The sequence below is a fragment of the Myotis myotis genome, unplaced genomic scaffold (assembly GCF_014108235.1).
Source record: "Myotis myotis isolate mMyoMyo1 unplaced genomic scaffold, mMyoMyo1.p scaffold_m19_p_9, whole genome shotgun sequence".
Taxonomy (NCBI): domain Eukaryota; kingdom Metazoa; phylum Chordata; class Mammalia; order Chiroptera; family Vespertilionidae; genus Myotis; species Myotis myotis.
The window spans coordinates 7,772,642-7,799,064 of record NW_023416401.1 but is presented as its reverse complement, the minus strand read 5'-3'; the positions used below and the strand labels follow the sequence as shown (position 1 = coordinate 7,799,064).

Genomic DNA, 26,423 nt, shown 5'->3' with positions numbered 1-26,423 from the left:
GTCCCATCTCCCCAAATGGTGTCACATGCCCAGCCTGAGAGCTCGTCTTGTTTTTGGTTAGTGAGAGTACACATTACATGACATAAAGGTAAAATATTACAAATTTAAATGTCTGAGGTATAAAATAAAAGGCCCAAACTTGGGCTCTTACTAATTCTAAAAAATAAGCTGGACAGATTTTTTTGCAGGAGGATATAAGCCAGACACTCCTTTTTATCATGTTATTTTAAGTTATTTGAATAGTTATAAATCTGATGCTGTCTATACCAGATCATTGGAGAAGTAATGGGCAAAATTTCAAGAAGAAATGGACTTTTTAAATATATAACTAGAAATGGCAGCCAAATTGATAAAACCACTCCAAGGAGCTGAGCCCATTATAGAAAACAGTTATTTTTGTAATATAGCAACACTTTCTGATGAGTTTTCCGATTGAATTAACTGTATTTTTTTCTGTTCTTCTCATGTTCCCTTTCATCATTATTGCCATGCATTTAACTCATTGTGATGTGTTACCACTGGTATTTATTTTTTAACTCTTTCATTTATGTATTTATCTGTTTGTTTCATTTGGCGGGTTGTGGAACCCAGATCCCACTGACCCAGTTGATTATTATCCTTTGCTTGATGATCTCCCCACCTCGGTCCCAGATGTCTCCACCCCCATGCTCCCACCAGTAGGTGTACAGGCTGTGGCTCTGACGCACGAGGCCGTGAGGGTCAGCTGGGCAGACAACTCTGTCCCCAAGAACCAGAAGGCGTCCGAAGTGCGACTTTACACTGTCCGGTGGAGGACCAGCTTTTCTGCAAATACGAAATACAAGGTGAAGTTCGCGTTGACAGCGTGGAATTTTAAACGAGCTGTCATTTGTTGAATACATCGTTCTATGTGCTTCCTGACTCTGAGTCCTTTTGCTGCAGTGACTGCTAAGTGGGAAAACAAAGCATTTTAATAACTCAGTAGCACAGGAATGATTACGTCTTGGGAAGCAATTCTAAGGCGAGGTAGAAAAATGCCAAGAGATGATGCACAATGGTATTTGAATTCCACCAGATGCTGGGTTTATAGACATAAAATTTTGATAGATAAATAATACAGTGTAAAGGAATGACATTTTCCTTTGAAAATAGCAGGGCTCCACATTAATTGTCTAGATAGATTTTTATCTTTCTTTTCATTTGGAATCTGGATTGACACCAAAGGCCACTTTATTAATGTTACAGAGGATCTCTCTGACAATGATTCTGACTGGGGATACGTGGATGGAGGATTTTTATAGCCTCCTTGGAAAACGCTCTCAGCCATTAGCATCTACTCCTCTGTTTAACCTTGAAACACCCTTATGTAATAAAGAAAACTCACAATGTACACCCCCTTTAATCTGAATTAGACAAGGCTCCTTATTCCTGCCTCATCACTCAGTCATCTCACAGCCCCTAAGAGCTCCTTTGAGATACACAGTTGAGGCATTGTCCTTAATAATTTTAAATCCCTTGGCAGCCGGCCACAAGAATTGCAACAAATCATTATAAACCAGGACAATCTTGTTACCACGTAAGCCTGCCACCATGTTGGCATATACAAACAGTACACAAATGTAGACAAAAGTGAGATCCACAAGTGATAGTCCAACACCTACTTTGTCCCTAGAACTGTGCAGTTAAACATGGTTTAGTCATTGTTACTTAATATATTATTTATAATTTTAGAATGAGTAATACACTCAGCTCCATAGATAGACTCTATAGAATTCATAAACTATTCAAGTGAGATAATATATTTAAAATATAAAGCCCACGGGCTGGTGATGTGGGATAAATAAGGTGTTTCAAAAACAAGAGAATAAATTCCCCAAGATCCAAGTACACAATAACTCAACTCTGGTGCTCCAGCTTCTTATATCCCCTCTCTTTACTACTTTCCTAAGGTTGCTCTCAGAGAGAATTTGGACCACATGATACTTTACCCAATGTTCATTCCACCAAACTGCCATCTTGCTTAATCCAGCCTCCATCCAGTGGTGATCAGGGGGATGAAAATATCCTTTGGGAACTTCTGACTGTAAAATCCTGGAGATAAAGCAAAATCCGACCAATAGTTTCATGTCAGCCTTTCTTCATGCAGCCATGCTCAATTTGCTTCTAGCATTTAACGTTTAAGTGGCATAAAATTCACATTTCATCATAAATCAGTTTTTAGTTGAAACCATTTCTTTTAAGAAAGGGCTCTTTGGTATTGCCTCCATGCTAGGTCAGGTTTTTGGAAAACTCTCCAGGGAAGCCCTTAGTGTCACTGATATAAGATATTGTTGTAAGTATCCTATACACATCCTTATAGTATTAGATTTAATACTTAACAGAGCTATGAATAGAGATAACATTATCAGATAAGACAACCAATGAAACATGAGAGCATTAAAAATAATATTTTTATATACAGGTTTCCCAATTCTAAGTTTACTTTAAAATGGCTACTTAAAATAATTTATGATCATAATTGCTATACTTTGTTACATTCATTTCACAAAAATACCATGGGTACTTTGCCATTCTGTGAAATGTTCTGAAGGACAATGGTTGCTCTCTGCACAACAGTTTGAGTTCCAAAATTTCTTGAGTGAGGCAAATTATTTCAGATGAATAGACTAATACAGCAGACACAGAATTACTGAGTTTCACAAAGAATGCCTGGAAAGCAAGACCCCACCCCAAAACTATTCTCTCATAGGTTGGAGTTTGGAAATAAAAAAAATAAAAAGATTTAAACTGTTTTTCTCCACATTATCTTCCCTGATCCAAGTCTTTCAATTACTAATATTCAAGCCCCCTTCTCACACATGCACAGTCTACATCCACACCCCAAGAAGAAGGGTTAGAAGGAAGAGCTGGGTAAGCTGGAGAGCAAGGATAACTGTAGAACATATCTGATCCACTAGAAAGAACATACAATAAATTTAAATTTTATAAATAGTGGTCATATAATGCTTTGGTTTTGCACTTTGAACTTTTCAAAACACTGTCGTGATATTATTTCATCTCACTCACCAGCTTTATAAGGTAGGCAGGGCACACACAAGATAGAGGGCAAAAACACATACGTGGAGCCACATGACCCGGGCTCAGGAGTTGGTCTCACTCTGTCCTCTCAGGTCACTTAACTTAATCTGATTGTTCTCATCTATATGATTGGGATATTCGCACCCACTACAGAAAGAATAAGTGAGCTTCTTCATAGTTAAACATGTATGTAGTTGTGTTTATGAAGACTTGGGTAGGTTGTATAACTTGGCAAAAATTCCCTATTAAAGGAGAGCTGGAACTCAGGATGACTAGATGCCATATTCAGGGCTTTCCTCACAGGAGCACCTTTCTACCTCATTTAGTCCCAAATCAAGCCATAATCCAGATTTTCCTATTGTCATTGTCCAAAACTCCAAATGGCTTTATCAAATGGAGAAAGAGTCTATAATTTCTTTTCTACTAAAGTGATTAATCACCTGATGCTTTATACAAATTTTCATTCCAAATACATTCCTAGAGTACCAACTAGCATTTACCAGACATCGCATGGGTATTACAGAAGATACAAAGTTATGCATAATTGCCTCTGCCCTCAAGATGCTGACAACTCAAAACAGAATTGAACACATACCTAAAATTATATAGCACATTAAGCAATGCATGAAATATTGTAGCCAACATTTATTTCATACCGTGCGCCAGACAATGTTTCACTTGACTTATTACACACTTTAAATAACGCCATGAGGTCAGTGCTATGGTTTTCTCTGTTTATAAATGAGGAAACTGATACTCAGACAAGCAGTACCTGGGTATTCTATGCTCAAAAGAAATAACTGGCCATGATTTCCCAAAAACTTCTAGGCTAACGCTTTATGCCGAGCAGCAACTTTCCATGAGGTTCCTGAGAAAATTCAGTGACTTCATAGTATTTATAGAATGCTAATGTGTCATTCTAAACCACAAATAAAGACATTATTGCTTAGTGGCCTTCCAGATGCCACTGGTGTCTATGCTCTAAGAGACTAGTATTATGATATGTGATCCTTCCTCACTGAAACATTTCTCATGGTCCCATCTCTCCCCTATTTCCATCTCTAAGACTTATAGACCTTCACAATGAAAGGGAAGGAGGGCAAGATTGGAAGTTATATATCAGCACGTCAGACACTGGCTGCCCATTTTGTGTTTTATTTGATGGGATCCATCTTCCCGAGTCTACAACATATTTTTCATTTATTTAGGGCATGTGTGTTTACAGCTGTTTTAAAGAAGAGCTTCTGATAGATGTTTATGAGGTCATCGCTTTAATAGGGTGAAAGGTCACATCATGAAAATGTTATTTGTACCATTAAGTATTTATTTGGTTTTATAATAAAATGAAGGATTTTCATAGCTATAATCTAAGAAAGATTCATTGTAGAGAAAAAAAGATGTGCCACACTAAAGTAGTAAGGGAGGAGATCGATAGGACATCAGTGGGGAAAGAGAACTTCCCTAGACATAGATATATAACAAATATAATAAATATAAACATCAAAGTAAATACTTAACTCTGGAAGAAGATAAAGATTTATATACCAAGCATAAATCGATATTTATAAGAGGCATAAATTTGCCTGATCATATGGAAAATAAGCATTGACCTATTTTTTTTTCTGCATTATCATTTTGATCTTTTGAGTAAGCAATAAAGACAGATAATTTACTTTCTACTAAAATATTTTTAACCTGTTGTTTAAAAGACACAAAAAAACAGATTCAGAAGACAAATAATATTAACACAAATGGAATGTTTTAATATTTATCCAATTTGTTGTTCCCTTCCTGAACAGTTGCTTCAGTGACCTAATTTAAATGTGTGTTCAATGTGAAGTATGCACACAAGAAAGAAACCACATGACACAACATTGCTTTGGTCCATTTTCTTTATAACAGTCAGATTCTTGAATCACTAAAAGTTTGCACCATAAAGCCTCTTTGCAAAAATCATAAGCAGAACTCTAAAAAATTAGTTTTATTACCAGTGGAAATAAATATTAATCTTATTATCATGGTCTATGTAAAATGCATAACATTAAAAACTAAATATATATATATATATATTATTATTATAAATAAATTGAAGTTAAAGTCTGTACCGATAACCTTCACGAGGGAATTGACAGGAAGAAACAGAGTTGGTCTTGTTGCCATGGTTATTGCCTCACTTGGGAGTATTTGTCAGCTTGCGGCCCCTTTAAGCAACATAACACCTGATTTGGTGGATCATGGTTTGGTTGTCCAATAAGCCAGTGTACACCAGCTGACAGGAAGGAAGTAAAGTCCGTGCTGTGTCCTAGCTCCCTGGACTCCGTTTTTGTTGGCTTATTTTATATAGTCTTTTCACATGTCTTGATTTACCAAGTCGATAGAGTTCATTTTTTCCCCTCTTTGCTTCTTTCCCACGTGTATAGTCAGAAGACACAACATCCCTGAGTTACACAGCAACAGGCCTCAAACCAAACACAATGTACGAGTTCTCGGTCATGGTCACAAAAAACAGAAGGTCGAGCACGTGGAGCATGACGGCACATGCCACCACATACGAAGCAGGTATGTGAAGGAAGGCTGGCTTCAGAGTTTCTACCTTCAGCATTTGGTAAAGGTGCTTCCCAGGTCCTGTGGAAGGTGGAACCTAGTGCATTTTCAGCTCTAAATTACACTGTATTTTACATAAAATATCTTAAGTTTTATAGTTCATAGAACTTTTATATTTAATATTTTCCTCCCCATTTTAGGAAAAAAGAAAATTAATTCCTAATGGATTAAGCAATCTGGTTTTAATTGAGGCATTAACTCAAGGGATCTAAATAGAAATCTTCTTTTTCATGCATTTACATAAAGGCAGACATTGAACTCTCTGTCCAAAGCATTTGTATCATTGACCAACAGTCACGGTAGGGATTTACTTTTTTGGGAAAGAAATTAGGTACAAAATAAAGCCTTGCATTATAACTGCAGGCTCATGGATTCTTATCCTAAATAACCTCAGCTCGATGTGGGAAGCAGTTTTGGGTGGTCATGTTCATTCTTTAGAAATAAGAGAACAAAATGGAAAACCTTCATGCAATTTGAAGTAGTTCAAACCTGGGGTAAAAGCAATTCCCTATAAATTTTACCAGTCACATTTACTGTGGATCATAAAAGTTGAGTTTATTACCTTAAAAGACCTGCAGTGCACTTGACATTCATTGCTCACAGGGATCCAACATTTGAAGAATACAAGGTTTAACATGCTTTTTTTAATCCTCACACCAGGATATGTTTTTATTGATTTTTTTTTAGAGAGAGAGGAAGGCGGGGCGGGGGGGGGGGGGGGGAGTAGGGAAACATTGATGTGAGAGAGAAACATCCATCAGTTGTCTCCTAAACTTGCCCTGACCTGGGATAAACCTGCAACCTAGGTCTGTGCCCTGACTGGGAATCAAACCCACAACTTTTTGATGTGTGGGATGGTGCTCCAACTAACTGAGCCATGCTGGCCGGGGATTCACCTGCCTTTTGATTGGCTTTGTGATATCATAGGAATTTCTTAAATATGATCACAAAACTCTTCTCTGGAGAATTTGAATTTCTCTTTCTATTAGAATTTGTCCCATGGTATTGCAGTCCTAATTTTTATCTTTGGCTACCATGTTACCTCACAGAGTTTACTGCATTTTTACATTTTTATGGGTACTTTTTTCTATACAAAGTTTTTTAGTTTGTCCGATTTAATTTCAACATCCTCTTCTATTTTACATGTATACATATATTAACTCCTTCTCCTCGAATTCTTCCCTGAATGCCAGTGTGCACATCTTCCTTTGAAGACGAAGACAAGCTTAATGAGTTATGTACTATGGGAATAATAAAAGTTCTGCTCTTTCTTTTTACTGAAAATGAGATGAAGGAGTGAAATATAAACCACTAAGACATTTGGTCTTCCCTGAGTGAAAGACAAGGAGTTTAATTTCCTCTTAAGCAAAAAATTCAATCATTTTTCCCTTTCATAAACATAAAATGCACACCAGCATCTGACTTGATAAATGTACCCTATTGATTTCTCATCAACTGCCTAACCTTGTAGGCACTCCAATGGTGAGACAAAAAGATATTAACTTTCAGAAATGTGGTTAGCAGGAAGGGTGATTGTCAAAACAGATAATGATCTGGACAAAGGTGTAAATAGCGTGTGGATGAGATCTCTAGGTGATGATGAGAAGCAAGAAGTAATTCACAAGTGTCTGCAGGTTTTATAACTGAGAGAAGGAAATGAAGTGAATGGAATGACTCTAGGGTTTCCTTCCAATTCTGCACTAACATAAAGACTATAGGGGCTGCATTGCTAGGCACTTGTGTTGAAATTGCTCATGATAAAGACAAAGGTGGCAGGAGGATTCTTGAAATAAAACATTTCATTCTGCCCAGGTGATGAATACTTTACTCTAGTTAGCTTAAGTAAAATAAATAACTGCAAGTACACCTGAAATAATGGGTCTTGGGAAGGGACAGAAACCAGAGGTACTCCCAGTCTTTAGAGGAGAAGAACACTATCGGACTGCTATTCAGGGTGTTGCCATCACAATGGTTTGACCCGATATGTTTATCTTTCTTATTAACATTCTGTTTCCCAGAAGAGGGGATCCCACTGCTAAGGCGAGAGTGGGGTGAAGGTCACGAAATTCACATGACAGAGAAGAGCTTGTTCCCAAAGAAAGGAGCCAAGTGCTTCTCTTAACGAAGGAGGAAGGGATGGGATGTTGGACAGTCCAAATAACAAACGGCCAGTACAATTCCCATGGCTGGAAATCTAAATCTTGAGTCTTACCTCCCACTCATGAACTTCAAGACAGTCAAGTATGGGAAAAGGAGAACCAGACAAACCATAGGGCAATACTTGTCCAGTCAACTGAGACATTAATTATGAGTTTCCAATTATGTCCATTTGTAAATGTCAGGTCCTGAGATAGGGACTTGGTATAAAAAGCAAAGATGATATAGCCTATATCTTTGAGAAAATTATAATCTAGGAGAGAAGAAAAATATTTTTTTTTTTACCTGAAGCAACATGGGAAATGTTGGTGAATAGAGATTCACCAACATTCACAGTTTTCCAAGTGTTCCTTTCAGAGTCATGGTCTCTACTGGTTGGTTGGTTCCAGGGTAGGGAACCTTGATCAGTGTGGCTGGTCCTGAGGTCAACCATGAAGTCACTTTGTCTGGTTTTGCTGCTTTTCTGGGCTTGGAGCTGAAACACAACTGAGGTGTAGACATTATCTCTAAGTTGACTGGAACTCTATCTCTGTGGTCAACAGACCAGAGGTTTTGTTCCTAAGATCATTTGATGCTGATCAGAACCTCCTCATCCTGAGGGTTTATGATTAAGGGGGAAGCCATGCAAGGGAGAAGGAGGCAGGCGAGTCAGGTGCTAGATGAAGCCAGTTTGAATCGGAAGGAAATAAAGGAGAAAAAGTCATTTAAAGAAATGAAGTTTCTATGCTGTTGCATCCACCTAAAATAATACTTATACCAAAGAGGCATATTTTGGAGGTGACAAATTCTGCTTCCTTTCACCAACAGGTGGGAAAAGCTCTAAGAAAGGCAGGGTTCCATACCATCTAGTTTCATACCATAGATTCCTTGCCAGCTCTATTTTCAAATATTTCTTCTCCTTCTTGTTAGGAGATAACTGGTATGTTACCTAAGCAAGTTGCTTTGACCTGTTTTCAAATGCATTCTCTTCTTGAGGAGGGGCTTCTAAGGAAATATAGACTTAGGTGACGTTTCAATTATAAATCCTACAGTCATAACAGAGTTCTGTCCCTCGGAGACATGTAGCCGTCAATCTCACAAATATGTGCACATTTGTTTGTTCTCTTATGCTTCTCACATTTTCAGTGCAGCACTCACTTGAAAATACGTTATAGTCTTTCCTCCATGTTCACACATGTTCTCTTCTCCTTTGGAAGTCACTAAACTTCCTCGGGAAAAATAACACACATCCATTTCTGTATTTGTGTTTGTTTGCTTCTTTAATCCAAATACTTGAGAGGAATTGTAAATGGTAAAATCAGCATGATATACTGCATGATAGATTCTGAGTGTCAACATCGTGATTAGAAGTCCCATAAATGTCTGTTTTCTCTCACATCTGATGACAAGGCCTTGTCTCTGTTCCCCCGGCAGCCCCGACCTCTGCTCCCAAGGATCTGACAGTCATTACTCGGGAAGGGAAGCCCCGTGCTGTCATTGTGAGCTGGCAGCCTCCCTTGGAAGCCAATGGGAAAATCACGGGTAAGCATCTCAGCTGCATTCTGAGCATTGCTCTGCTGGGCCCGGGATGGCTCACCCCGAGTGCGCTCCTTGTGCCTTTTGTGTATTAGTTTTCTGTCTAGCATCTTGGTTGACTTCCTGACCCTTTCTGATGGTCTCTTCTTGCCCTCGCTGAGGGCACTGACCGTGGAATTCTTTGGTGCATACAATTAGGCGCACACGCGCGCGCGCACACACACACACACACACACACACACACACGTGTGATTGGAGTTGCTTCCTGAAAGATGTGCACTTCAATTAGCATAGGCCTTTTGTTGTTTTAGTCTGTGCAGCCTGAAGACAACCTTCTAATGGGATGCCTCTGAGCATGAGTGACTGAGAAGAAGCCGGTTGTTTGGCAATTATAAAACACAAAAGACACCTAATGACCATGTATTTTTGTGTGACACATAGGAAAAAGGAGGTTTGTCTGGGCGGGTTTTCATGTATTTAGCTTGAAAACCCGCTTTTAGCTTCTTATTTAAATCCTAAGGTTCAGAAAACACTTAATGTTGACTGACAGAAATTGTACTTAATGAATATTTCACAGTGACAGATTTTATTTTACCAAATATTGCTGATAACATCAATGCCTAATTAAAGCATCCATTAGAAGCCTGTAATGTTAATTTAGTATGAAAAATATAATGGAGTTCTACCAGGGGTTTTGCATTTAAATGATCACTCTAGTCTTTTAATAGATGTCTCCATAGCATATAATCATTATGAAAAAAATATTGTATAACTAAAAATGGGCACATTATAGTCTAATTAACCTGAACCATTGGATTGGGCACGTGTAAGAGTCACTCCTTTTTTCTTTGCATACAAGAAGTGGATAGCACTACTACAAATTAGCAAAGTAATTCAGTCATTCTGTGATGCAGAGACAAGCATGGGAATTATAGTTCAGATGACATGTGCTTTAAGTGAGTGACTTTCTGAAATTTACAAAATGCGAAGGTAATATGTGAAAATTCCAAATGCGATGCAAATATAAGTTGAAGACTTGTTTTCTCTAGGAAATTGCTCTTAGTGCACTAGCTAATAGAATTTTCATTTGAGCCGACAAATATGGAAAAAGAGGAACAAACATCTTCCCTAAATCTTATATGCTCAGTTGTCACTCTGCCAGGTTTTTTAAAATGAAGGTTGGCTCATTCTAATCTCTTCTTATTTCCACTCAACTTTATGATCTGTTTTCATTGGTTCCATTTCAGTACTTTTGTAGATTTTGATTGGTTTACATGATGACTATTTTATTGTGTGACAAACTTATTTATAAACATATGGTAAATCAACAGATAATAAGTTTAAGAAAAAAACAAAATAGAACTTTTCTAAATCAAAACAAGTTCTGGTGGAAAGAATTTTTTTTCTTAAAGGATAAAATAAGTCATATACTACCCAATTCTCCACTCTTATTTAAGTAAATCTCATCAAATTGTCAATATAAACAATAGAATGTGTTTTCAACTCTGGAAGGAAGCTTTATTTTGCTTTTCAAGATTAAAAAATGGGGGGAAATGCAATTAATCTAAGCAAAAAATTTAGTGTGCCAAAATCACAGTGTATGTGTAAGAGACCTTGCCCACATATTTTATGTAGAGTTGCATAATAGCTTCCACAACTAAAACTTCATTCTCTAATAATGGTATGCATTTATGAAGGCCAAGTTGTGATTTTCAGCTTGAGATATTTTGACTCGATTCAACGGAGAGCACACACACACAGCCCATTAGACAACTTCTTCCTATACATATTTTGATTCTTTCAACCAAATTCCTTTTAGAAAATAGGATGATAAAATATTCAAAATAGAAGACCATTAGGCAGAAGGCCCATGCTTGTTACACTCTGTTTCCATGAAAGTGCAAAGGAACATGTGAGCTCTTTCCTAGTGTGTTGGGCACCTGTGAGCCTATGGAAGAATGTACTCCCTTCCAGCATTTCTATTTCCTTGTCTTCCTAAGTTCCTGCATCTGTACAGCAGTAGGACAGGGTGGTTAAGAACTGAAAACCTGAGCTTCTGAGAGAGAGATGCCCAGGCAAGCGATTTAACCTCCCAGAGTCTGACTTTCTCATCTATAATATATGGGGATAGAACCTCTTTTGTAGAATCATTATAATAAAGTGCCTAGATAAGTCCCTGATGCCCAGTACGTACAGAAACAAATGAGCTATTATTATTCCTATTTGAAATCCACTCAAGGAAGAGGCTTTGCTAATGGGCTTTGCATGGTACCCAGCTCATCAATTTGTAAATATGTATACTTCAAAAACGATTAAACAAACGAAAAGAGGGTGAGGGAGAAGACCTAGATAATTCTGGTGCTTAAATTCCTTGATCATCAACTGGCAGCTTAAGGATCTGGACTGGCATTTTAGAAGAAAGTGGTTCAAATTGAATTAAGCATTTGTTACATGCTTGGCATTCTGCTAAGCACTTTGCTATTATAAGTGTTCATATATTCCAGTTATTCCACTTTGAAATGAAGAGACGAGGGCCTTCTCTGGGGTAACTGACTTTCCTAAAATCAAATAACCACAAAGCAGCAGAGCCAGCTGGTCTTCAGTGAAAAGGCTGTGTTTACAAAGCAGCTCCCAAATACCAAAGGAGCAAGAGGCAAAGAATGAGTCAGACAGGTCTAGCTTGTCAGTTAATGAGTTTAATAGGGAATGTACTTACTTACATACAGAAACCTGGTCCTGGCTGTAGGATGGTCAAATTTCCGCATCTTTCACCCACTAGACCAGGGGTGGGCAACCCCTCGCACGCATGCCAAACATGGCACGCCAGTAACTTTTGCTGGCACATGAAACCCTCTCTTATAATCTTCCATTTATAATTGTGAATCTTTGTTCTCAGTGATGAATTTTGTTAAGTCTCATAATAGGAGTAGCCTGACGGATGAAAGTAGTAGCTGATGCATATCTCTGAAGGTCACGAAATATCAACCTGATGTAAAATCTCTGTCATCAGTGATGCAGCAGCAAAAGTCCCACTGATAATATCAAACGGAGTCATAAGGTTTTCTGTCGGACTATCAGTGTACATGTATACATTAAAAAATAAATGTATTTTTCATCATCATATACTGTGTTTTTGTCGCTCGAATGAATTTTATTATTTCTTCAAGGTTCTTCACATACGTTCACCTTAAGAGATAGCAAGTAGGCGTAACTTGTTCTCAAAAAATTAGGGTTGGCACGCAGGAGAATTTTGAGTCAGAGATTTTGCTGTTTTTGGCACGCATTCACAAAAAGGTTGCCCACCCCTGCACTAGACTAACCTCTTTTTAGAGATGGAGATATGTGCTAGGCAAGGAATGTGTGTGTTGGGGTGGGGGCGGGGGGGGGGGCGGTCAATAGGCCAGATAGCAGAAGTCCCTGGCACCAGGGTGAGCCAAGAGATAGATCAAATCAAGGGTGCCTTGCCCCAGAGGATTAATGAAAATTTCATGATTAGACAGCTGTCTCTGTACACATTCCAGAGTCCACTAAAGGGAATAGGTGGGGGGCGGGGCTGTCAAAGATCTGGCCAGTTCATTCATTCAGAAGTTAAGCTGGTTATTAGTTCTGAGATGGAGTCTGCATTTCAAGATAGAATCAAGCTAGGATTTAAAACTCAGGCTCCTACTCTTATTATATTATGCTGTACTTCAACTTCTTAGTATTCAACTGGTCCAAATCAGTGATTTTCAATTGATTTATGATTTAATTTTTCTGAAGAAGGATTGGGCATGGTATTTTCCAAGTGATTTTAATATGGCTAGTTGTGAAACATTGATCTAAATACATGCAGCATCCAACATTATTTAAGATCAGAGATCAAGATAGATAGAGGGAAGAGTTAGGTCTTCGGAGATTGTTCCTTATTATTGGTATCTAATGATGAAAGTTATACTTGCTTTTTCTGTGTCTCCAATTCCTGTTGCTTCAAATTCTCTTCTCTCTTTACTTTTGTAAAATTCACCTAACCATTTTTCTTCCCACTTCTAGGCTATAGCTTAGTCTTGCTAGCAGATATTTCTTCCATCTGTCCCTTAAGCGTTGCTTCCAGAATTCAGATCTTTTTATTCTCTTTTTTAAAATGTCTTTATTGATTAAGGTATTACATATGTGTCCTTATCCCCCCATTTCCCCCCAACACACCCCCACTCATGCCCCCACTCCCTGGTGTCTGTGTCCATTCATTAGGCTTATATGCATGCATACAAGTCCTTTGGTTGATCTCTCCCCCTTTCCCCCACCCTCCCCTACCTTCCCTCTGAGGTTTGATGGTCTGATCAATGCTTCTCTATATTCTCTTTGTTACTTTCTCTGCAAAAGTGTCTATATGATACCAAGAGCTTCAGTGAACACAAATGTCTCTTAAATTTCATATTAAAACCTCATATTGTATATTTCCATTTGTCTGTCTTATTGTATACTATTCCCCAACACCTCTTTCTCCACTTCTTTCTCTCTCTCTCTCTCTCTCTCTCTCTCTCTCTCTCTCTCTCTCTCTCTCTCTCTCTCACCCACCATAACCAACTAAATAATGCACTATTATATTCAGTAATAGGTTTTAAGACTATCCAAGAATGTGGATCCAGCTGGGCACTCACACTGAAATCTTAATTTCCTGTATTTTTTTTATTACCATCATTTCCAAAGCCTCCACAGTTCACTTGGTTGCATAAGTTGGAAATTTAGTCATCTTGACTCCTTCTTTTTCATCTCCTCAACATGTAATCATGAAGTAAAATCAAATGCTTATAGTACACTGCTGAAAATTTTATAAGAGCAGGTTTCAGATTTTGTCCAATGCCTTCTCCCTTGTAACAATATCCTTAACATGTAGTAGGTAATGAATAAATATTTAGTCGGTAGAATAATCATTGAATTGCTATTAAATCTATTGCTTCACTTGAAACCAACAGTTCAGCTCTTCCAAATATGACAACTTCCTTAAGATGTATTAAGATTAAGAAAGAGAGAGATAGAAAGGAAGGAAGGAAGACTAGCTGGAGCATTTACTGTGTAGTTAGTATGTAGAAGGTAATTTAATAGAAATATCCCCACATATTGGGTTCTTAAAATGCATTATCTCATAGCAACTTCTTCTCAGATGATAAAATTGAGATATACTCAGATTAAGCAAGTTGTTCAAGGTTACAAAGCCAGTCAGTGTTAGAGCTGTGACTTGAGGTCAGGTATCCCTGAATCCATTGCCTGTTATTTTTGACCAAAAAGGAGGAAGAAATGGGTTCTTCCATCCTTATGTATCTGTTTATATACAAGATTAGCAGAATCATTTTTTAAGCAGAAAAGCTCTGACTGGGTAGATCTTCTTGTTGGTAGGGGTCATCTTAGTCTTCCTTGTGATTCACAGTCTACCTGAGTCTTGGAGGGAAATCACTAATAAGTGACAAGAAGTATGGAAGAAGACAGAAGAGAGGAGAGAGATGGCATTAAACACTTCTACCCTTTGCTTCTGGAATTACAACTACCTATTTGTATAAGTAGGGTCACACTAACAGATGTATGATGTTAAATTTTATATGTAGTTAGACAAATGTTATTCCAATGTGGGAGTGCTCAGATGGGTTAGCAATCCCAGCTCTTACAACCCATGACTGGATATGAAACTTCATTATATAGCCAGCTGTGGTGGGTAAGAGACAAAAATGAAGTAGAAAAAAGTAAGAGGAAACAATCAAGAAAAACAAGCACTTGGACACAGAGAAATGAATATAGATATACAGAAAGGTTGTGAGAAACCAATGAATTTATCCCAACTTCTGTGGTTATATGGAAATCTATAAGGTAAGACTTTCAATACTGGATTTAATATCCTCTGATCATACCAAACTCACATATTTAAATGAAATTGTTTGCTTTCTCTTTGGCCAATTTTTACTTTTGAATAAAGTAATGTGTTTCTATTCCCCATATTAGTTCTCAAATTTACAAAAATAAAATTAAAAAATAGAGTTGCCTACCAGTATAAGGAAATTGCTCAAATACAGTATGAAATGGTCGGAACCTGATGCTTGCATCTTCAACCTTACTTGATTCTAGAATTGTCATTCTAAATGCTAAATTGAATACTGTTTACATAAAAAAGCATTGTGAAGGCAAATATTTTAATCTCATTTGATAAATAAAGAAAATTCAGGAAAAGTGTAGCTGACTGGGATGGAACACAGTTCTTCAAACTTTCAGATGTGTTGGGCATTTAAAACATCCCATGAAAACTTTAACAGTTTTATTAAATGTCATGAATATAAAACTTATATGCTTTCTGGCTAATGGATTTCATTCAATAAGTGAGTTTCAATACCTAGTATGTAAAGATATTTTATTCGTTCTTTTGAATAATAAAATGTAATATAAGATATAGCTCCTGAACTAAAGAAATGTTTTTATTCTCTTGAAGAGATATGACATGCACATAATAAAAGCTAAAAAAAAACTATTACAAATATCAGAGTCTTATATTCAATAGATATAATTCTTTGGGGACAAGAATGGGGGATGCTCTGGCTCAAAGAATATCAGATTTTATTGATGTTGTTATGGGGGCTGAATTATAAATGAATGGATATTTGTGAGTCAGAAACAATTATTTTATCCAATGATACTTCATCATCCCTTTTGAATTATAATCTTCCAATTTTAATATTAACCAGAGAGAGGAGTCACACAACCTTTATAAGTTTTGCAGAATTCTTAACCTTGGCCCTTTACCTTCCCCTGAACTCTCTGCATCTTAAGACATTCATATCTGCAGTGTCAACATCTCAACAAATGCCACACATACACTAGTATACAGATCCCACATATCAACAAAAGAAGTGATTCCTGACCTTGCTTAAACACAGAGATCATCTGGGGTGCCGATTGCTGGGATTACATTTAACCTATTGTATTATCGATTACAATATCACCACAAACTTGGCACCTTAAAACAACACACATTCATTATCTCACTGTTTCTGTTGGTCAGGAATCCAAGCACAGCTTAGCTGAGCACTCTGCTTGAAGGGTTCATACAAGGCAGCAGTCAAGGTTTTAGACTAGACAGATGTCTCATCTGAAGCTTGACTGGGGAAAAGATTTGCTTCCAATTCCTGTGGTTGTTGGCAGGATTCAGTTTCTTACTGGCTATTGATCAGAGCCAATCCTCATTTCCTTGCCATGTGGTCCTCGCCATCTGGCAGCTTGTTCCATCAAAGCCAACATAGGAGAGAGTTTGCTGGCAAGACGGAAGTTAGAGTCTCATGTAACACAATCATGGAAATGATAGTTCATCATATTTGCTGTGTGTTATTGGTTATGCTCAGACAGAAAGGCTTACAAAAAAGTGTGACTATCAGGAGATGGGAGTCTTTGGGGGGCTAAGACTCTGTCTGCCACACCTATTCAATCAAAATGCCCTTTCTTGGGACCTATGTTTTGTAACTTATACCCAGTCACCAGGTAATTCTTATAATTAGGCAGATTTGGGAAACACTAAACTTGGTGAAAAGTGAAAGCTAAAGCAAAAGACATGTAGGTTTTTATCATTGATCTGAATTGAAGAGAAGTGGATTTCTGGATCTTGGAATTTGCAACAATTCTTATTTTTAAAAAAATATATTTTATTAATTTTTTTTACAGAGAGGAAGGGAGAGGGAGAGTTAGAAACATCGATGAGAAGCATCGATCAGCTGTCTCCTGTACATCCCCTTCTGGGGATTTGCCCGCAACCAAGGTACATGCCCTTGACCAGAATCGAACCCGGGACCCTTCAGTCTACAGGCCGACACTCTATCCACTGAGCCAAACTGGTTAGGGCTTTGCAACAATTCTTAATCCTGCAGAATCACAAGGAAGACAGATCCAGTTCATTGTTTAGAACGCATCCCTCCAAACCCAAGCATAATTGAGGTTAAATATGGTATTAAGTGACAAATGATTAAAAATTATATAAATGTTCTTTTACTTTACTGAAGTGTATTGCAAAGTCTACAAAAAATTTATCACTGTAGAGGAAGGTTTTATATGTTAGATGTAGCTTGAACTAGACCTTGGGGGATGGGTAGAATTTGGATGGAAAGAGTGAAGAATAAGTGGTAGGTGGGAACAAACATAGTATGGAGACCTCACTGCAGTCCACCAGGAGGAAGTGTGTGTGTTTTCATGTTGGTAGTGTGCATGGTTATTGGGGGAGGACAGTGGATCTGAGTCAAAGAACATTGTGATATAACCACAAAAGATCTATGTGTGAGGGTCCCAATCCTAACAAGATAAGCAGGACTCAAAAGGAAGGAACCAGTCAATCAAAGACTGCTGTTTTTAAAAATATGATTTATAAAGAATATATTCAGTGTATAAGAATAGAACTAGGGATATTTGTGGCCTAGCTGATGTAGCCATCTGTGCAGAATTTTAACAGAAATGGAGGCTGGCACTATAGTCATAGACCAAAGACACCTATGATGAGCTATCGTACAGTTTCATCTGATAGTCTAATACAAAATTATGAGTTAATGTGTTTAAATAAAATCTAGTTTACATATTGGCTAAATATAATGTTAGAATATTAATATATTACAGGGTTTACTTGGGTGCATGTTAGATTATCACCACAGAGTACCCTAGTAGTATTCAAGTAACATCCCCTAACACAGAGGGCAAATTATACTATCCAGTGATAGATTATTAACATTTGAGATAGTAACTAGATAACCTACAATTATCCAGAAATACATTGTCTTTTTTTCCCTAGTTGGGACGGACCAGGGGAAATAGTGTCGGATTTTCAGCATAACAGTAGAGGATATTATCCTAGTTTTTTTACCCCTAGCTTGGGTCGTTTTCAACTTCATCATCTGTGAACGGAGGCAACAGTGCTTCCGCCAGCCTCACAGAGTTATTACGATAAACGTACATCACCGTTTCTTTTATGACACTGTAAACAAGCATGGCATGTTATGCTTTTCAGTGCATTTTTATTATTTAAGCATAAGCCAGGATAAATACTCCTTGTTTTCATTATTGGAATATGGTAAAAATTATACAGAGTTGTTATCTATGTTTTACATTTTGTCATGCATATATTAGAATAAACCAATAATTAGAATTTGTAGGCAGCAGAATCTTCACATTTTTAAATGACATATATTTTTTTATTTCTATCTTATTCCATTTTCAGGTTCTGCACACTGAAGCAATTACTTATTTAATCCTTGCAATATGAAAAAAAATATTACTTGCCAAACCCAAAACTGTAGTTTATAGATTGTGGATATATAATTATTATTGAAAATTACACTTGGGAAACATGGATGTTTGGAAGCAGTAGTAGAGCAGGCTACTAACAGAGCTTGCATTCATCTATTTATGCAGCTTACATCTTGTTTTATACCTTGGACAAGAACATACCAATTGATGACTGGGTTATGGAAACAATCAGTGGTGATCGTCTTACTCATCAGATCATGGATCTCAACCTTGACACTATGTATTACTTTCGAATTCAAGCACGAAATGTAAAAGGAGTGGGGCCCCTCTCTGATCCCATCCTCTTCAGGACTCTGAAAGGTTTGAATCATTTTTTTGCTATTGCCTCTCTTTTCCTGTGGGATTGTTAAGAATTCCCTTCTACCATCTCTGTTGGCAGCATGACTACATGGGTATTCAAATTGCATTAAAATGCAAATTAAAGCTACAGTGAGTTATTAACTCATGCCTATTAGAATGGCCATCATAGCCCTGACCGGTTTGGCTCAGTGGACAGAACATCAGCCTGCGGACTGAAGGGTCCCAGGTTCGATTCCGGTCGAGGGCCTGTACCTGGGTTGTGGGCACATTCCCAGTAGGGGTGTGCAGAAACAGCTGATCGATGTTTCTCTCTCATCGATGTTTCTAACTCTCTATCCCTCTTCCTTTCTCTCTGTAAAAAATCAATAAAATATATATATTTTAAGAAAAAATTAGAATAGCCATCATCAAAAACACAAGAGATAACAAATGCTGACAATGATGTGGGGAAAAGGGAATCCTGTACGTTGTTGGTGGGATTGTAAATTGGTGCAGCCACTATGGAAAACAGTATGGAGGTTTCTCAAAAAATTGAAAATAAAAACATTATGTGATCCATCCAGTAATTCCACTTCCGGGAATATATTCAAAGAAAATAAAAACACTATCTAGATGTCCTATTTACACCCCCATGCTCATAAGAACATTATTTCAAATAACCAAGACATGGAAACAAACTAACTGTCCATCAGCGGTTGAATGGATTAAGAAATTGTGGTATACATACACAATGGAGTATTATTCAGCCACAAAGAAATAGGAACTCCTACAATTTGTGACAAAATGGATAGATAGATCTCGAAGGCACAATGCTAAGTGAAACAAGCCAGACAGGTAAAAACAGATACTTTATTATTTCACTTACATGTGGAATCTAAAAACAGACAAGCAAACAAACAAAAACACACCAAACTCATAGAAAAGAGATCAGATTTTTTAGTTATGAGAGTCAAGGGATAGGGAGAGAGTGAAATTGGAGGACGGTAGTCAAAAGGTACAAACTTCCGGTTATAAGATAAATAAGTACTAAGGATGTAAGGTGCAACATAATGACTTCAGTTAACAATTGCTGTATAATATAGAGGAATTTTGTTGAGAGTCGATCCTAAGAGTTCTCATCACAAGAATTTTTTTTCATTTTTTATTTTATCTATATGAAATGATTTATGTTAACTAAACCTTTTTTAAAAGTTTTATTGTTGACACTATTTCCTCCCCTTTGCCCACCTCCACCCAGTCCCTACTCGCCCCCATGGCCTTCACCACACTGTTGTCTGTGTCCATGGGCATATGCATATATGTTAACTAAACTTTTTATGGTAATTATTTCACCATATATATAAATAAGACCCTCATGCCACCACACCTTAAACTTATACAGTGTTAAATGTCAATTATTTCTCAATGTAACTAGAAAACAATAAGAAAAATAAATAATTAATTAAAATGTATCTTTTACTTCTTAAGCCAGCATTTCTTAGGAAGATCTACTGTATCACCACATTTTCTGCCTTCAACAGAAGGCAGACATTTCAACTTGACGTTTTTTACTGATAATCCTAGGAATTTTGTATTGATTTCATGTATGTTGGTTCTATTCGAAATATAATGAAACACTCTAGCCATTTTTATGTAAGGGAACAAAAATTAAAAAGTATTGGATTATGTGAATGGCATACTCTTGCCAAATGTAAATATCTTCTTTCAGGACCAATTGTCCTTATACAGTAAAGGACATTTTGATATGGCAAAGTAGAAAACCTCAAACAAAATGAATGTGTTTATTTTTATTGTCAGCAACAATGACAACAATTTGCAGAATGATTGGAAGAAAACCCACATGCTTGTAAGAATGAAAATGAGCACTCAATTTAAGGATCGTTATGTGTTCAGCACTCAGGTTAAGGATAGAAAAATACTCAGGCCCAGGAATAGTAACTACATCAAAATAATCTTCATACACATTTTTTAAAGCAGAGTATTGTTTTTCTGGAGGACAGATGATTTCAAGGGCCTCTATTATTCATTAATTGAAAATAATTTCAATGTTGTATAGCTGATATTTAAAGATCGATATTTAAGGAGTGATGTGTCTTGTTCTAAGGAAGGATTCTTGGCTCTTGGATCTGACCACATTATACCTCTATATCTGGCTGAAAACGTGATACTACATGATGGCAAACAACTGAAAAATTAGAAACACGTGTCTCACATTTTCACCCAGTCATTTGACATACTGAAGAAGAGTTAGAAAAAATTGTATAGTCTGTTTCTCAATTCTCCTAGGGACGGTAGCCTAATAAACAGTGGCCTTTTGAATTCTGTGAGTGAGCTATTCAAAAGCTGAATTTGGTAATAGCACATCTGAAAGTTTGCCAGGAACACACAAGCAAGCATTCAGCCTGAGCCTGTGACGGTTCTTAATGACAGGTTCGAAGTTGGGAGGGAGAGAGGAGGAAATGAGGTAATCTTTGTCTATCCAGGTTTTTAGGACTTCATGTCTAAATCAGGTTTCATTCCAAATGAGCAATTGACAGGAAACTGGTTATTCGTTTTGAGGGAGCATGAAATGTAACTCGATAATGTTTCACAAACGCTTCATCTTTATCTGCGGACAAGTGCCAAATTAATTTCATGCTCACAACGTATGCCAACTGGAGATCTCAGAGAGGGTTTAAAAACGACTTAAGGCATCCAAATGTGTTAAGCAGCAGAATGATGAGTTATCACAGGATTTACATGCCCACATGGATAATCATCCTGTGGATTGTGTAATGAACTCCCTGTCTCATTTGGTACTGTTTACCCTCAGTGTCCTAAACTCGTCTATTAAATGATCTTCAGCTTTAAGAAGGAATTCAGGAATTTGCTCTAAGTCATAATATTCCATAAGAATCATTTCTAATATCCTGATTGGAATGTTTAATATTGTCTACCCTAGGTATGGCATGCTCCATTAATAACCAATTAAAAGTTTTTTTAAGCAGATCCTGCTCATATGTAGTACACTGAGTTTTAGATGTCTTGAGTGCACTTGAAATTATATAGAAATATTTATATCTCCCATCTTTTTAAATAATTGATATTGCACATGCATGCATCTTACGTGTCACTTGGGATGACAAATGTTCTAAGGTAAATAAATGACTCATCATAAGAGATTTGAAGCCAAGTGAACCAAATTGACACTAAAGACACAAAATCACGCTATTGCTCTCTGATTTAAGATTTTCATTTTCCAAAGCTGCTTCAAAACATAAGGCCACTGTTCATCAGGGTGTAACTTTGACAAATAGAAAGGTTTGCCTATTGTCCTGAAGCTGAGGCAGCTCAAGATAGTCTACTGGGTAGCAGGCAAGTGCTTTGTTGTAATCATGCCCCTTAGGCAGGTGCCCTCAGGCTTATATTCAGTCTTTGTAAGATTGACATATTTTCTACTTGAGACTAGAGTTTTATCCCTTTTTGGTTTTAGGCACCAGCCAGAGAGGTACAGGAGGCTCAATTAGTAATCACTGGTTAATTAAAGAGACATTTATAATTAAAAATGGATTAAGTTATTATACCCTTTATGTACATGGTATAGGGGATATATCTGACTCTTTCCTTGAAATGTTAATTAAAAGACTCTGAAACTTGATTCTTGACCACATAGGATTCTTCAAATAGCCACCTCCCTTCCCCAGACCCTCCCCATTACAATACCTACACACTGTTGAACCCTCGGAGGATGAGTAAGAGTCATGTTTATCTCTGCCTATCACATGGTTGTTTCTTCCAGTGAAGTAAGCTTCTTCCCGTTGGCCTGTCCATAGGGAGGATGGATGGAATAGAACAATGAGGATTTCTGTGGAGGACAGAGTCATCTCCGCAGCAGAATATGGTGTATTCTCGGGGATCCTTAACCATCATTCTGAAATGTGCACTTCTTCCATCCAAAATACAGAACTGAAAGCTCTGTACCACAATACAAAAAAAGCTTTAGTCTGCAAAGAATTTTGTGACAAAATCCATTATTTTCTTGACAAATGACAGAAGCCATTAAAAAGTCCAGGTACAAATTACAATACTTATAAGCCTTGATTTGCCTTTAATAAAAAGTAACTATTAGAATATATTTGGTCATTATTGGGAAATACTCTTTAGTAGATAACCTTCCTCAAGTCATTCAAGGTTTCCCAAGTAATATTCAGCCCAGATTTGCTAATAAAGCAAATCCAGAAGATAAGAATAGAGATCAGATTGTCCACAATAACATTTATTTGTCCCTTGCTAAAAATTGCTTAAGCTACAGACAGTGCATATATATAATTAAAGACAAAGGGAGAGATAAATCAAAATGAGATGAAATTTTTGTTTGTTTGTTTGTTGTTTGTTTTATATCATTGCAAACAGTTCTCCCCTAAATATGTGATACTGTGTATGGTAGTTTCTCAAGCATGTCTGTTCTGGCTACCAGACATTTACCCTTCCTGGATTGTGTGGTCACATATGATCCTGGCATATCATTCCCCATTCTTAGGAAAACCAGCATGGCATTTCCTACATGATGCCCATCCTTAAAAGCTGCATTAAGGTTCTAGCCCTGAATATAAAGTACAGTTAATTCAGTTGCCTATCAAAAGCACTTGTCATCAAAAACACCTTACTACTGTAATAAAATGTATTTTGAGGTGCCGTTAGTCTTCAATGAGAAATGGGAGAGAAAGTCAAGACAAAAATTAACTTGTAATGATTTGATTAGAAATTACTAGATTAGATAGCCTGCCGAATTAAAAAATGTTAATCTTGAGAAGATACAAAGACATTTATAAAATTTGTATAAAGTTTGTAGAATTTTGCCATAATAAACACTTGTGAATAGCGTTTTTCAAAGACTCATTCAGAATTGAAAGTCTACTTCTTGTTAGGATACCTTTCCTAGTTTACCCTTTTCACATGTCTACATATTAACATAAAAGAAAGGGACCCAGAGAGCACTGTGCTAGGCGAAAGCACATGCATTTTTATGGTTATCCTGTTTTTAATTAGACTTGTATGATGATCATTCTGAGTTTATGGTTAGAACAACGTGACAAATAACATATTTTTAAGAACACGTTTATACAACAAAAACATTTTCATTTTTCCTTCTAATTATTTAATAGAAGTAATTACATTAACCTTGATTCCTTATTAATTTTATTTCCATAGGGCATTGGCCTTGATATAAGAACTTGCTCACAGAAACTGTTGACTTCAAATGTCAGCTTTCTTGCCGGGAACTGTCAAAATCTAATACTGTTTCTTTTCCCCCTTCCCGCAGTGGAACACCCTGACAAAATGGCTAACGACCAAGGTATGTGTGGCTCGCCCTGCCGCGTTCTCCCTCCTTGAGTCCGTCCTGTCTGTCGGAGATGTTAGTCACTGTGTTGTTTTCCTCTTTTCACCTGGGCCATACACCTGACCGAGCCCACTCTGGGGCGGTAATGAATCCTGCTAATGAAGTTCTGCTCGGATGGGGCTGAGGCTCTGATAGGGAAGATGTAAATTTTCTTGAGAGGAAATTGTTTTGTCTCTATTCTGAAGGACCAATTAAAATGTCAAGCTTCTTTGTAGGAAATAAATTTTTCGTCTCTGTGTGCACTTCTGAATAATTCACATTAAGTATAATTAAGCTCGGCATAATTTCCAAGCTGCTCTCGCACCCTTTCCTGCGCTCGGATTAAAGTTCTGCGGTTCCGCGGAGAAACGCCATAAATCATGCGTGCTTGTCCTCTGCCACCAGCTTCCTGCAATTAATAAACACAAAGTGAGGTCAGCTTTTTTAGGGCGTCGCTGTTGTTCATTTTGAAGCCAGCGAGCTTTCATTCCTTGAATAGGATGCTGGGTGGACTTGGAGGTTTGTATCCTCTTTCCACTCTTTTGCTGAAAGCTTGACTTGTGTAGAGACACGGATGGTTTTACACAAAGGAAAATGGGGATAAATGAGAGTTATCCATCAACTCACAGGGAGATGTGAATTTGGGAATACCATGATTCGGAGAGTGAAAAATTAAGATGCCATTATTTTTTCACTACGAGTGATTAGTAGGATGTTAGAGGAGCAAAATAATATTTCTGAGTTTTATTTTGGGGGGATGTTCCATTCTTTAAAGAAGGGAGAATTTGGAAATACCACTGGTTATAGTCTGTGTTCGTTATTTGTTGGTTCAGAGCCTATGACTTGTCTTCTGCTTTGGATAGCGACTGTCAGCACAATCTGCTTGCAAGCATCAGGTCTCAGAAAGTCCTATCTTGTTGATTGGGGAAAATATCCTTTTCGACAAGAATATTTTTTAAATTTTAAGCATCTGTGGTTGGTAAGGCTGACTACTAACAGGAGGTTGCCTACATGAGTGGTATTTTAGTTAATGATCCTATATTCAGGTCCAGCTCCGGTCCTTATACCATGCCTCTGCTGAGGAGAACATGGTGAGGGTCCCACACGGGGAGGAAGAGCCGTGATGAAGGCACAGAAATGCTCACCAGGGTTACTTAGCTTTCCCATTCATCACCTAGCTGCACCTGCTTGCTCCCACTTAAAATATTTTCCTAAGATTAATATCTACTAAATAGTAATATTTGTAAAATGATGAGTACTTAGCAAATGATGAGTAATTAGCAGTTAGCATATATTTGCTTAGGTAAAGTAAATATTAGTGCTGGCCAAATCCAATGCTGGAATAATTTACTAACAGAAGTAGGGATTTTTATTTGTTATAAAATAATTAAAACAATCTCTCATAGCTTTTTAAACTTAAATGAATTTGGAACTTCTACAGGCATGTATCCTAATTTTTGAAATTATATTTAGGGAGAGAGAAATGTTTAAAGTAACTGAACCAGGTGAAATGCTACATTCGTAGCCACTTGGGCGATGGAGTGCTCAAGCTTCTCTATAAATGGATTTCCATTGTCTCCCGCTTCCTTTCCATTGTCTCCCGCTTCCTTTCCATTGTCTCCCGCTTCCTTTCCATTGTCTCCCAATTCCTTTCCATTGTCTCCCGCTTCCTTTCCATTGTCTCAATTCCTTTCCATTGTCTCCGCTTCCTTTCCATGTCTCTCAATTCCTTTCCATTGTCTCCGCTTCCTTTCCATTGTCTCTCAATTCCTTTCCATTGTCTCCCGCTTCCTTTCCATTGTCTCTCAATTCCTTTCAATTGTCTCTCAATTCCTTTCCATTGTCTCTCAATTCCTTTCCATTGTCTCCCGCTTCCTTTCCATTGTCTCTCAATTCCTTTCAATTGTCTCCCGCTTCCTTTCCATTGTCTCTCAATTCCTTTCCATTGTCTCCCGCTTCCTTTCCATTGTCTCTCAATTCCTTAATTGTTTCCCGCTTCCTTTCCATTGTCTCTCAATTCCTTTCAATTGTCTCCCGCTTCCTTTCCATTGTATCTCAATTCCTTTCAATTGTCTCTCGCTTCCTTTCCATTGTCTCTCAATTCCTTTCAATTGTCTCCCGCTTCCTTTCC

General features: G+C 37.4%; 1 protein-coding gene across 1 annotated transcript in view; it reads left to right on the top strand.

Moving 5' to 3' along the window:
• Nucleotides 1-26,423, top strand: part of DCC (DCC netrin 1 receptor) — a 588,022-nt gene that overhangs the window by 486,059 nt on the left and 75,540 nt on the right. The window contains exons 17-21 of the mRNA XM_036322656.1: nucleotides 592-824; nucleotides 5,478-5,616; nucleotides 9,232-9,339; nucleotides 18,739-18,933; nucleotides 24,236-24,268. Of these exons, the coding sequence (XP_036178549.1) occupies nucleotides 592-824; nucleotides 5,478-5,616; nucleotides 9,232-9,339; nucleotides 18,739-18,933; nucleotides 24,236-24,268 (708 nt within the window). The remainder of the gene's footprint in view (nucleotides 1-591; nucleotides 825-5,477; nucleotides 5,617-9,231; nucleotides 9,340-18,738; nucleotides 18,934-24,235; nucleotides 24,269-26,423) is intronic.